This window comes from Sparus aurata, chromosome 8, assembly GCF_900880675.1.
Source record: "Sparus aurata chromosome 8, fSpaAur1.1, whole genome shotgun sequence".
In the NCBI taxonomy this organism is placed as follows: Eukaryota; Metazoa; Chordata; class Actinopteri; order Spariformes; family Sparidae; genus Sparus; species Sparus aurata.
In genome coordinates, this window is record NC_044194.1 from 2217035 (window position 1) to 2229424 (window position 12390).

At 38.4% G+C, this 12390-nt stretch overlaps 2 protein-coding genes across 5 annotated transcripts; one reads left to right on the top strand and one right to left on the bottom strand.

Moving 5' to 3' along the window:
* Nucleotides 1-819: 819 nt before the first annotated feature.
* On the bottom strand, nt 820-2497 carry LOC115586080 (tripartite motif-containing protein 35-like). The gene is made up of 2 exons (XM_030424843.1): nt 2367-2497; nt 820-2271 (listed from the first exon to the last, which is right to left on the bottom strand). The coding sequence occupies exon 2, from the start codon at nt 2252-2254 to the stop codon at nt 860-862; it is 1395 nt and encodes a 464-aa protein (XP_030280703.1). The 5' UTR covers nt 2255-2271; nt 2367-2497; the 3' UTR covers nt 820-859.
* A 6064-nt stretch (nt 2498-8561) lies between these two features.
* Nucleotides 8562-12328, top strand: LOC115586303 (5-hydroxyisourate hydrolase-like). Of its 4 annotated transcripts, none has more exons than XM_030425223.1 (4): nt 8562-8642; nt 9486-9622; nt 10101-10236; nt 11235-12328. In XM_030425223.1, the coding sequence occupies exons 2-4, from the start codon at nt 9489-9491 to the stop codon at nt 11322-11324; spliced, it is 360 nt and encodes a 119-aa protein (XP_030281083.1). In that variant the 5' UTR covers nt 8562-8642; nt 9486-9488; the 3' UTR covers nt 11325-12328. The 4 variants fall into 4 exon arrangements, with proteins under 4 accessions (XP_030281083.1, XP_030281084.1, XP_030281081.1 ...); XM_030425224.1 differs by having other exon boundaries at nt 8615-8642; nt 9483-9622; XM_030425221.1 differs by lacking the exon at nt 8562-8642 and adding an exon at nt 9049-9072 and having other exon boundaries at nt 9483-9622.
* Nucleotides 12329-12390: the final 62 nt, after the last annotated feature.

The following is a 12390-nucleotide window of genomic DNA, read 5'->3' on the forward strand; positions in this document are numbered from 1 at the left end:
GTGATATTAAAAGAGGGGACTTAAATGCACACACACACACACACACACACACACACACACTCCGGCACATTGAGATCAGAAACTAAAAACAATTTCATTCATGAAAAGGTGGACAATAGAAACACAAAGCAAACTGTCAAACTAAAAATAACAACAGGAAAATCAACATCTGTGTTTTGTCAATAACGAGACAGCAGGAGGAGCAGGTGAAGATTAACGGGTTGAAATCTGTGATTATTAATTTCAACAACATGTCGACAACATTTTATGTTGACAAATCATTTTAAAATAAAACATCTACAGAGCTCGTAGAACGCTGCAGAATAAAAGTCTCTCTTTTTCATGAAAACAATATCATGATTGTGAATAAATGATTTTGAAATGTGTGTCAGGTCCAAATTAATTGTTTATCTCTGTGTCAGAATTCTGACAGTTCAGCTTGTAACAAGGTTTGTCAGCCAATAATATCACACAGTTTGTCTCACATGGTGTCTGTGTGTCGTCACTGATCAACAGTCTTGGTAGTTGCCAGTTTATGGGAAAAAAGGTTGATGTTACCTAGCTAGTTTTATTAAAGTTAGCTAGTGCTCAAACTGGCAACCACCTGAGGGGGCAGATGATTGGAACAACAGTGGTGTTGTGACGTGAATGTGATGGAAGGAGGAGATGGAACGCCACATTTAGAGCCTGAATGTTTTCAATAACATCTTTAAAGAAACAACATCCTGGATATTATAGTTTTTCACTTTTATCCTGTTTTCTCTGCTCATGTAGCATCAAGTTAAAAAATGTTTGTCTTTCTACTGCAGAGAGAGAAAGTTTTATTTAAGGGCTGTCTTTCCAGAGATGATATACTTCTTTACCTGCTCTGTTCCATTGTCACAAACACCTTCAGAGGTGATATCTTCAGTGGGAGTTTAACCAAAGCGTGAAAGTATGGAAACATCCTCTCAGTGAAAGTGTGTGTGAAGGTGTGTAGGCGTGTGTTAGTATCAGGATCAGAGAACGACAGCTTTCCTCTGTTCCAGTCCAGATTCACTCTGATCCTCTGGAGCTTTTTCCACACTACGGGAAAAATGGGTGGATCTGGTGGTAACTCCAATGAGTATACACCATTGTATAACATTATTCTCCATACTCCAGACAGTATATCTCTCTTCCTCTGGAAAGCCTGTGCACACACACCCAGTTCCCAGTCTAAACACTCTCCAACCTCGACGTCCCAGCTGTGAGTCCCTGAGTTAAAGCCCTCAGAGCCCAGGACAGACCTGAAGATATCAAACCTCTCTGGATTATCAGGAAGCTTCTGTCTCTCTCCTTCTCCCACACTGCTCAGATCTTCAGACAGGATGAGTTCTGGATGAGCAGTGTTTGGGTCCAGAACCACAGGAGTGTAGGAGACCATGTCCTTCATCTTGTTCCAGATGTTGAAGCTCAGGTTGCCCAGGTGTTTGGCCTGGTCTATCAGAGCTCCTGAGGGCAGCTGTGGATCCTCCAGCAGGGGGCGCTGCTGGACTCTTTCCACTGCAGCCTTGTAGTTGTGCAGGAATGAGACGTCTTCAGCTCTCAGCTCCTCCTCTGTGGCTCTGACTGTGTGTGAAAGAGCTGCTATCTCTCTGCTCAGAGCCTCCATCTTCTCCTTCATCATCTGACTCTTCTGCTCCTCTTCCTCCCTCAGTGCAGCCATCCTGGCCTCCTCTTCCTCTTCTAGAAACTGGTGCAGCTTCTTAAACTGATCCTTAATCTGCCTCTCTGTGTGTCGGGCCTGGACCTTCATGTGTTCTGCTGTCTGATCAAACTTCACTTTAACTTCTTCAAAAACCTTTAACTTCTTCTTTAAAGGCTCCAGAGTTTCCTGAAGTTTCTTCTTGTGTTGTCGTGCAGCTTCATCGATGGGTCTGAATCTGTGGTTGGTGTGTTGTTCTGAGTCTCTGCAGACGAGACACACCGGCTGCTGATGGTCCAGACAGAAGAGTTTGAGTTTCTCAGAGTGCCGACTGCAGAGATCCTCTGAAGCTCTCTGATCTCTCTCCTGTAAGAAGGTCTCACACAGGTTCTTTAACGCCAGACTTAAAGGTGGTTCTTGCTTTGAAGATCTTCTCTTACAAACTGGACACTCCCGTGTTTGTCTCTCTGTCCACCAGCTCTGCAGACAGTCTTTACAGAAGCTGTGGCTACATGACAGAACGACAGGCTCTCTGAAGACATCATGACACACCGGACAGCAGAGATCCTCCTCTAACCTGGAAGCCATTTTGTCTCTGAGTGACGCTGTGAACACAGCAGACAGTACAGTCAGTCACAGCTCCACTTCCTCCTTCACTTCACTGAAGTTAACTTTCAGTTCTGGTTCTGGTGGGACTCACCTTCAGTGTGTGGAGCGTCTGCAGTGTTGTAGTTTCCTCCTCCTCTCTCCTGTAGATGAACTCACTCAGAGGACGTTGTTAGTTCAGTCTGAAGGTGGATCTGATCGTCTGTCTGTGGTTCTGTACTAAGACACACACACACAAACACACACACACACACACACACACACACACACACACACACACTGACAAACTGTTTCCTGGTTTGTCTCAGGTGAGTCAGGTGTGGGCGGAGCTTTGTCAGACCTCTGCTGAATGTTGTCGGTTCACATGTGACTCAGAGGAGTGTTTCATTCCAAAGTACTGATTCATTGGTGGAAATGTAATCTGATACACTCGTTGTTGTTGTTGAAGGGGCTATAGTCCAATCAGAATCAGCGCCAGCACTGCCTGAACTGTAGTTTTCTCAATTACATTATTACTTATACTAAAGTTAAACATTTTCAAGATAAAATATTAACCTCAAAAGATGTTAACTTGATCATTTTGTCATATTTATTTGGCACCAATATCTTCATGTTCTTTTTATCTGTTGTCCAGCCTCGATCCAAAAACATTTTACAATTAATTTTACTTTAAGAATAAGAGCAGTTTTTCAAGGACTCTCTCTCTCTGATACTTTCTATCTTTCTATCTTCAAACATTGTTCTGGTATCTTCCTCTAAGAACAGCTGGTTTATTCACTCATCGAAAAAAAACATTTATTACCCTGTTGATAATACAAATAAATTCTAAAGGAGTTCAAAAGTCTTCTCTAAAACTACATGGTGCCCCTTTAATTTGAAATTGAACATTCTTTACATGAATGTTCAGAACAGCTCCATTTATAGATTCATTTCCAATTTTCAAGGCAACTCTGAAGACTTAAAATCTTCCTGAGCAGCTGTTTTAGATAGATAGATAGATAGATAGAATTACTTTAATGATCCCAGACAGGGAAATTATTTTGTTACAGCAGTAGTGGGTCCACAAATAAAACACTTTGTACATAACATAAATAGAAGGCAATATATACATAGTGTATATATACAGTGCACAGTGTGCTATAAACAATAAACAATAATAATACAACAAAACAAAATATGCAAAATATATTATAAACAATAATAATATATACAGACAGTAGAGAGACCAGAGTTCTCTGTCAGGCAGAGGTGAGAGAGTTGTTGTATAAAGTGATGGATTGTGGCAGGAAAGATTTCCTGTTTCTGTTGCTACGACAGCGAAGCTGAAGCAGCCTTCCGGAGAAGGTGCTCCGCTGTCTGACCAGTGTGAGTTGGAGAGGGTGGAGAGGATTATCCATGATGGATAACAGTTTTTTCAGTGTCCTCCTCTCCACCACATGCATCACTGCGTTGTGATCTGATAAAGCAGTTGATTTAATTTCACTCTTCTTGGTGGTGAATCTGAAGAGGACATGAGAATTTTTAGTTTTTGGACAAGAGGAAATAAAAAGGTTTGTCATTTGAAGCTGACTCAGGTCTCATAGGTCCATGTCCATAAATGCAGAAGTTCTTTTCTGTCACGTCAAACTGTTTGCTGTGAGGAACTAGAACTAACTGCAGTGTGTTTCAGTGAAATTAACCGAATCGAATAGCTGCTTGGAGATAAAAGCTGATGGTATGCTTTGGAAAACAGTCACAGTAATGTAAAGTACTTTACACAATCTGAAGTTAATTAGACGCCCAGACTTCCCCACTAATACTTTCCTTTTTCATTACGACCTAATGGATTCATGAAAACATCAGAACTTTTTGGTTAAACTTGTTTGGTTGGTGGGATTGATTATTACATGTTTAACCACAAACCCAGAGGCCCCTTATTATTTTAAATGTATATATGATGGTTCTTAGTTGCTGTTTGTAACAAAGTCATCCATAGAAATCTTGTTTCAGACTCTTCTCCTGTTTTCTTTTCAGATTCTCCCAGAAACAAAAGCTCAGATCAGTAACAGCTCGGATGGAAGACAAGCTTCAAGGAGACGTTGACAACATGAACATCCATTGGACCGACTCTCCTCCACTCCTGAATCTGTCTCTTATCTTCACATCACTGTCAGTTTGGATTTTTATCTCCAGTTTTGGTTTCCAGTATACAAAAACCACAAGTAAACTAGTAATTTGGTGAATTCCCAGTCCTGTGCGTTCATGTCAGGCAGCCACTGATTTCACATACAGTTATTTTAAATTGCAATATAAATGAACTGGCAGGTATTTGAGACTTTCTGCAGACAGCTAATCAATCACAGTGAGCTTCAGTTTAGTTTGGTCTCACTTTAGCATCAAAATTAATTAAACTTCATGAACTTTTTAGTTCTTATTATATTGAATAATATTACATAGATTAAAAAAACATTTTCTCCAGTAAAAGACATGAATATTCTGACATTTATTAGCCTGACCTTGCTTCCCACGTTGGCTTCATCTCTGATTAATGTTAATAAAGTCAGTGTGGCAGCAGCTGGCGGCGCCTTATCACACAATATGTTTTCATCAGGTGTTGTTGATTATGTGTAACCAGATGTCTGTAGGATCATATTATGGTTCTGTGTTACTACTTCAGTTTTATGACTGTCTGGGTGAGTTACAGTTTAACGCACTCAGGAAATCAGTCATAAAGTCATAAATGGACTTTTTTTCCCCAAACTGGGCATTAATGCTGAATAAAACAACATATTAATGAAGGAGAGAACATTTGTATTACTTGATCTGTGTAGCAGGTAAAAGTTAATTTAGCTTCAGTTGGTCAGTCAGTATGCTATGTGTGAGCTAACAGTTTAGCAGCAGATAGCTGACTGATCAGTTTGGTTATGTAAAACAGACGAGTTCAGGTTCGCTCACAGTTCAGTTGTTAAACATTTTATCTACCAGCATAAACAGTTGGTTAAGATCAGCTAACGGATCAGTTGAGCAGAGAAAAAGTTTAGTTCAGGTCTACTAACAGTTAAGTTAAGTTAAAACTGTTTGCTAACAGAACAGTTTACCAGCAGTAAACCGTTGAATAAGGCTAGCTAACAGATACAAACGTTTAGCTAACAGATCAATAGCTAAAACAATTTGCTTCAGGTTAGCTAACGGTCTAGTTAAGGGGATAAAAATGTTAAGTTTTTGTTCGCTAAAAGTTTTGACAGTTTGCCACATGTAAGCTCACAGAATAGTTCACCAGCATAGACAGTTGGTTAAGGCTAGCTAGTGGATAAAAAAGTTTTGTTAACTTTAGCCAACAGATCAGTAGCTAAAACAGCTATATGAAATTGTTAACCAGCATAAATATCTGGTTATGTTTAGCCAGCAAATCAGTTTAACAGAGAAATTGTTTGGTTTGGTTACAAATGAGTTTGGCACGCGGTGGCAATTTTTCCTTGATGTCAGACTGGGAAGCTTGAATGCTGAGATAATTTTACACTTCCAGGTTGCAAGTCTGACAAAAAAATTTTGTCAATTAACCTCTTCCTCACTGACCAGAATCTGAAAAGATGATGGATACTATAATTTGATGGAAAACCAGGCCAATTTTCTTTAATTTCTTTCTTTTAAAAGTCTTTAATATGTATGTTCATTTACCTCTTCAATTGTCACCTTTTTTGTGTTTGTTTTTGTTTTGGGTAAAATGTGTTGGTGAGATTCACAGTCAGCACTGTGTGTTGTTCTTCTTTCTGAAGTATCAAAAAGGTATGTGGCATTTTGCGAACAGCCCTGTGGAATTTATCTCTGTACACTTCACCAACTGTGGAATCTGCTACAACTATGGGAAAGTGTAAATTTAACAAGTGTTGGTTTGAACAACCAGAATTCAGGTGGTTAAAAGCTGTATAATAATGAATCTGAAGAATCTTACCATCTCCGACGTTGAAAGCGGAGGAAATGCAACACTGCTAACAGGAAATAACAAACAGAAAATCAGGTGGTCAGTGTCTGACAGCTGCTGGATGGCAAATGTTATGACCCATCTTGTCATCTTATCATTTAAATGCAGTGCCAATGCAATTTAAATGATTGTAACCAAGATGAAATGACAGATTGTCATCAGTAGCAGACGCAGACACCACTTTTGAAAAAAAAAAAATTCAAAATGGCCTTAAAAAGTCTTAAATTTGACTTGTTCAAACCTGCAGAAACCCTGCTCTGAACATTCACCATCCATTGTCTTTTCAGTTGCTGATCTATCAGGAAGCAGTGACATGAAAACATTTTATCAGATTTGCTACATTGATAGCAGCCGTACCCAACATTTGAGCTTCCCCACCCTGAACATGATGTCTGAAGAATATGGCTGCCATGAGAACATGGCCTATAGAGATGATTAAACTCCTATTCTAGTCACATTGATGTAAACTGGAGGGTTTTCAGAACGTCGCAGAATGACACATTGCGAGTTCTTAGACTTGAACCACAAGTTTTAACTCATCCCGTAACATTTCTTTGATCTTTACACTTAATTCAATCAGTAAAGTCTGCTCCGGGAGAGTGGTCCGGTTTAAAGAGGTCCCTCTAGATAAAGACTGGTGTGAGATACATGTAAAGTAGCAAATGGACCATTTTCCAGGCGACCTTTGATTCCTGTATGTGATGAAAACATGGTGTTTTCTCTGTAGCATTTATATGGAGGTCCATTTAATGCAAAGTGTTTGTGTAACAAAAGTGTTTTAACAAGAATGTTGGATACACTTTTTGTTTCTCACTTTCTGTTTTTGTCAGAACTGACACTGAAAAGATGCTGTTTGCATTTATTTCTGTCGGTCCGTCCAATAACACTCGGATGTTGCGTGTTGTCTTGGCGACCACTGGCCAGAACTGCCATGAAATCTGGTTTGAATGTTCGCGCCCCTTACGAATGTTTAACTACACCAAGATTTTTCCACGGTGTTGCCAACTTTTTCTAATTTAAAGTAGCTAGCAGCTAAATCTAACAAGAAAGTAGCCAAATTGAAAACACTGTAACCACAATAGTCCAATGTTATACTACTTCCGGTTTGAGATGTTGAGTTGTGCCGTCTCCGTCATATTCTCTTGAATTTCACAGCATCATGTTTGTTTCACCCGGTTTTGGGCGGCTGGTTTTAAACTGAGAGCGAAACCACCGACACATGAAAACGTTTCCTCCGCCATGTTGAATCAGCCAGATGAAGAAGACGACTGTGACCGACTGTAAATACTGTGTGTTTCAGGCTCTCATGTAAAATACTTTGTTTAAAAAAAAAAAAAAATGACACTTGAAAATATTTATGTAAACAGTAGTGACTCTTTATATTTAAACATTATTTCAAACTTAAAGAAAAAAAGATACTAAAATGTTTTATTAAGAAATCCTGTGAGTTTTAGAGATATGATGACTCACTGTAGTTTCTGCTGTTGGTGCTTTTGTGTTTGTCCTCAGTGCTGAATGTAATCTATTTCATTGTGAGTGTATTAAAGGTATTTTTCATAAAATAGATGTGTTGCTCGAGCTTTGTTTGTCTAATAATAATATGATCCTTCATTCATGTATATAGTAGTTTACAGTTACAGTTACAGGAATAATCACAGTAAAGATTATTGTTCTGCAATCTTTAATTTAAACTGGGAAACTAGTGATGAAATTCCCAAAGACCTGAGTGGCAAAAAGGTAGTTTTAACAGGTGAATTGGTGACAAGGTGTAGATAACTCATCTTTAATTAATTACTTTTCATTTTCTTTTAAATATTCTTCATAAGACCCAAATCACAACAGGAACCTTTGCGTTATGTTTAGCAATGTAAGATAAGCAAGATATATGGTGAATAAATGACTCGACTGACACAATGCACTTATTTATTTATTGTATTTATTTTCTTCACCCAAAATCTGATTTAGATTAAAGTTTATGTCCCACTGTCAGGCCGAATCCATCCTGATCAACAAACATCTTAAATATATGAGAAAACAAAGAAACAAATGAAACTTACATGTTTTTGAAAACACAAAAATTACTGAAACAAATATGCAGCAGTAAAAATGAAATAATGACACTATATAATTAAGGAATGACTTTCCACTCAGGGTTTATATTGTCGGTGTTTTAATTGGATCAGTTAAAGCTTATCTTGTCCAAACACTGAGCCACATGTTGTTGACTCTCTGCTGGATTTAATGATTCCTTTGAGCCTGAACAACCTTCGACACCAGGTCTGTTCGCAGTGCATGCTGGGTGAATTGGCTGTGAGCAGTGGGCGGGTGCAGTGACAGAACAACTGGTTGGACGAGTTTTAGGAGCTGAATGAACTCAGAGAAGAAGCAGAGAAGCACATTCACAGCGAGGTAAGACACGAGACTCAGAGCTCCTCCACACTCACAGATATTTACAGGTCAGGACTGGATCCTGCTGTAGATCCTGTTCTGTTCTGTTCTGTCTCAGGCTCAGAGGGACTCATTATGTTTCTTCTCCCACATTCTGTGCTCTTTAATTCTAAATGAACATGTTGCTGATCGCTCTTCAGCTTCAGAACAGCTCAGAGGTTTACTGACATGTGTTAACTCTTTCAGTGTAAAGTAACTGTGCTGACGGAGAGAGTCGAGGGTCAGAGGTCAGAAAGTCCAACTGAGAGGCACAAAGCTTTAATCTGCTGTTGATTTATTTAAACTCTTGAAACAGAAAAGCAAAGAGGAGCTTTCTGTGACACGACTAAAATAATCTAAGATCATTTGATCCTGATTTAAAGAGTAACGTGGATCGTGTTCTCTGATGAGGGTAAATGTTGACGCTGTTTTCTAGTCTGTGTCTCTGGCATCTTGTTTGTAGTTGTGTTTCCTCAGACTGAATGTTTGTAGTGTGAAGGTGTAGGTGTGGAATCTGCAGGGACTTGCCATGTTTTCTACAGTAGCCCAGAACAGACAAACCAACCACTGGCTCTGTAATGGTGGTTTGTTCTAGTGGCCACTATAGGGGAGGGTGAAACGAGGGGCATGTAGTTGGTTACAGTCTGCAGTGTCATCGGTGGACGGCAATAAATCTGAAAACAAGACCTTTGACTACGTCTTATTCAAAAAGCCGAACCACTCCATCATTGTTTATTGTTCCATGATAAGATGAAGCCCACTGAGACTGAAGATGTGACTGAGGGTCCTACAGGTAAAGTTCACCTGTCCACACCTGTCCAGCAGATCATGGCGGCAGCAGAGTCCAGCCCTCTGACCACTCACGTGCTGAACACTGGAGACGGCGTCCCAGCAGCCCGGATGGCGCTGAGCCTTCATCAACTGGACTCCAAGCAGATGATCTGGAACATGATGAGCGTCGGGTAAAATACATCAGAACATCAGAAGTGTTTTCTTTCTTTCTCTCTTTCTGTCTTTTTTCTTTCTGTCTAACTTCTCTTTTTTTCAGTCTTTTTTCTTTCTGTCTTTCTTTCTTTCTTTCTGTCTTTTTTCTTTCTGTCTTTCTTTCTTTCTTTCTTTCTTTCTTTCTTTCTGTCTTTCTTTCTTTCTTTCTGTCTTACTTATCTTTCTTTCTTTCTTTCTTTTTTCTTTCTTTCAGTCTTTTTTCTGTCTTTCTGTCTCACATTTCTTTCATTCTTTCTTTCTTTCTTTTCTATTTTTCTTTCTTTCTTGTCTTTCTTTCTTGTCTTTCTTTCTTGTCTTTCTTTCTGTCTTTCTTTCTTTCTTTTCTGTCTTTCTTGTGTTGATGAAAAACTTGGAGGTCTGCAGGCGATGGACAGAAGTCAGAGGCCGTCTGATCTTTAATGAAACTTTAAAATTGAGCAGTTTTATGATTTTCAGGACTACAAATGAAGATGGCCGCTGCCCAGGACTCATCAGCCGACAAGCTTTCACGCCCGGCATGTACAAGCTGCGCTTTGAGACGGGCTCATACTGGGAGACTCTGGGTCAGACCTGCTTTTACCCGTATGTAGAGGTGAGCTGCAGTATTGATCTGCATCAGGATAACTCAGCTGTTGTATATTTGAACATAAGGTCATAGGTTGTTTTCAATTTCTGGTTTATGTTTAAAGGTTTAAATAAAGCTCCAGCAGTATAAAGTTTCTTTTGCTCAGAGTTTTACACGCTGAAAGGATGAAATATATGTAAAGCTTCCCTTTAAAAAACACCAATAACGTAAGAAAACAGACAGACACAGTTTAATGTCAGCAGCCTGTCAGGACGTCCTGCAGGCTGAAGGCACCAGTCATCACCACAAGGTGTCGCCAGAACACACCTGGATGAACACCTGAACACCTCAGCTGGTTTTAGTTGGAGGATTTTAAGGAACTGTCCGTGTGTTCATCAGTTAAACAGTAAGTGCTGAAAAAGTATTCAGATTTTTTTAAATATATGTTAATTTCTTTCAGTAAAAGGATGAAAGTAAATATACTTAAATTCCAAAAGTTCAAACTCCTCACACTGATTTCAGAATAACATATATTATATTACAGATTGTGATCATTGATGCTTTAACCTCTGCATCACTTTAATGTCGCTACTGGTGAAGATGTTGCTGATACATCTTCAAATACTGCCGAGTATTAACCAATAATAATATTGTAATGTAGCAGGTGATTAAACATTATGTTAATATTCTATAAATGGCAACATAACTTAAACTGTGAAACTAATGTAGTGGAGTAAAAATCACAATATTTCTCTGGAGTAAACGTATAAAGTTGGATAAAATACAAATACTTAAATAACAGTATTGTAGAGTATTTGAGTAAATACATATTTAGTTACTTTCCACCACTCAATGCAGCATAATATCAGAATTATCACTGACTCAGGATCTTGTTGGTTGATCAGCAAGACAAGAAATCAATTATCACACGAGCCAAAGTTTTAATCATTTTATTTGTAAACAACTTCACCATGTTTCTGTGTGTGTGTGTGTGTGTGTGTGTGTGTGTGTGTGTGTTCTTCTAGGTCGTGTTTACCATCAGTGATCCAGATCAGAGGTTCCACATCCCTCTGCTGATGAGTCGGTTCTCCTACAGCACCTACAGAGGAAGCTGAGGGACGTCCAGCGAGCAGATTTCATGACTTGGACTTTGCAAAAGTTGTATTTTTATAAATATATATATATATATATAAAACATTTGGTGTGCCATCATAATTATCATTATTATTGATATAACTGCAGACATAGGAGCATAAAATAAACATGTAAGGCGTCACTTTGCTCCATGAAAAACAAGTGAAAAAGTTACTGTAGAATATATTTATCATTTCTGTCTCTTTAAATTATGTTTTATGTTATTTTTCATTTCCTCTGATTGATCTGTTTCCCACAGAGACCCACATTGTACGTTTTGTCATTACTGTGAAGATTATGAAGCAGCTGAAAATGTAATGTAATCAGTAGAATGTATTTTAATAACTAATTTATCATTTAAGATATTTTTCAAGCAGAAATGTGAAACGTTAGCTGGTTTCAGACCCCTCACTGTGAAGATTTGCTTCTTTTCTTTGTCTTGTATAGATCTATTTAAAGATCTATTGGTTAATGGACTTGTGCTGAATGTTTTCCACTGATTTTTGAGATTTAATAGATAATTTAATTAATTGACAGTAATCAGCAGATTACTCAACAATAAAAAAATTTGTTATTTGGAGGTTACACAGAAAAAAAAACATACTTTTAAAGTAAAAATGTTGTAATGTGATGTTACTGTCTTCTCACCTTTTACTGTTTTTATTCTTTACATTAATCTTACACGTCATTTTTAATTGTATTTCTTCCCACAAACTATAACATGAATATCTATTGTTTTATCATCTTGTTCTGTTGTCAAACTAACTGTTTGTGTTACATGTGATATTAAATCGTCGCAGTGAAACCGCACAGTCATCACATGTTTTGGTAACAGTTACATGAGGTTGAGTGAAGCGTTGAGAAAGTGCCTTTCCGTCTCAGCCAATCAGTGACAAGGTACGCTGTGAGGCCCCGGGGCTGCCTGTTCAGGTGCCTGAGTGTAATAAAGTCTTCTTAAAGGAATTAAATGCGTTTATCTACATGGGATAAATACTTTACCTTATTTCTGAAACAGTGACTTGTTTTATGACGTTAAGACATACTTTG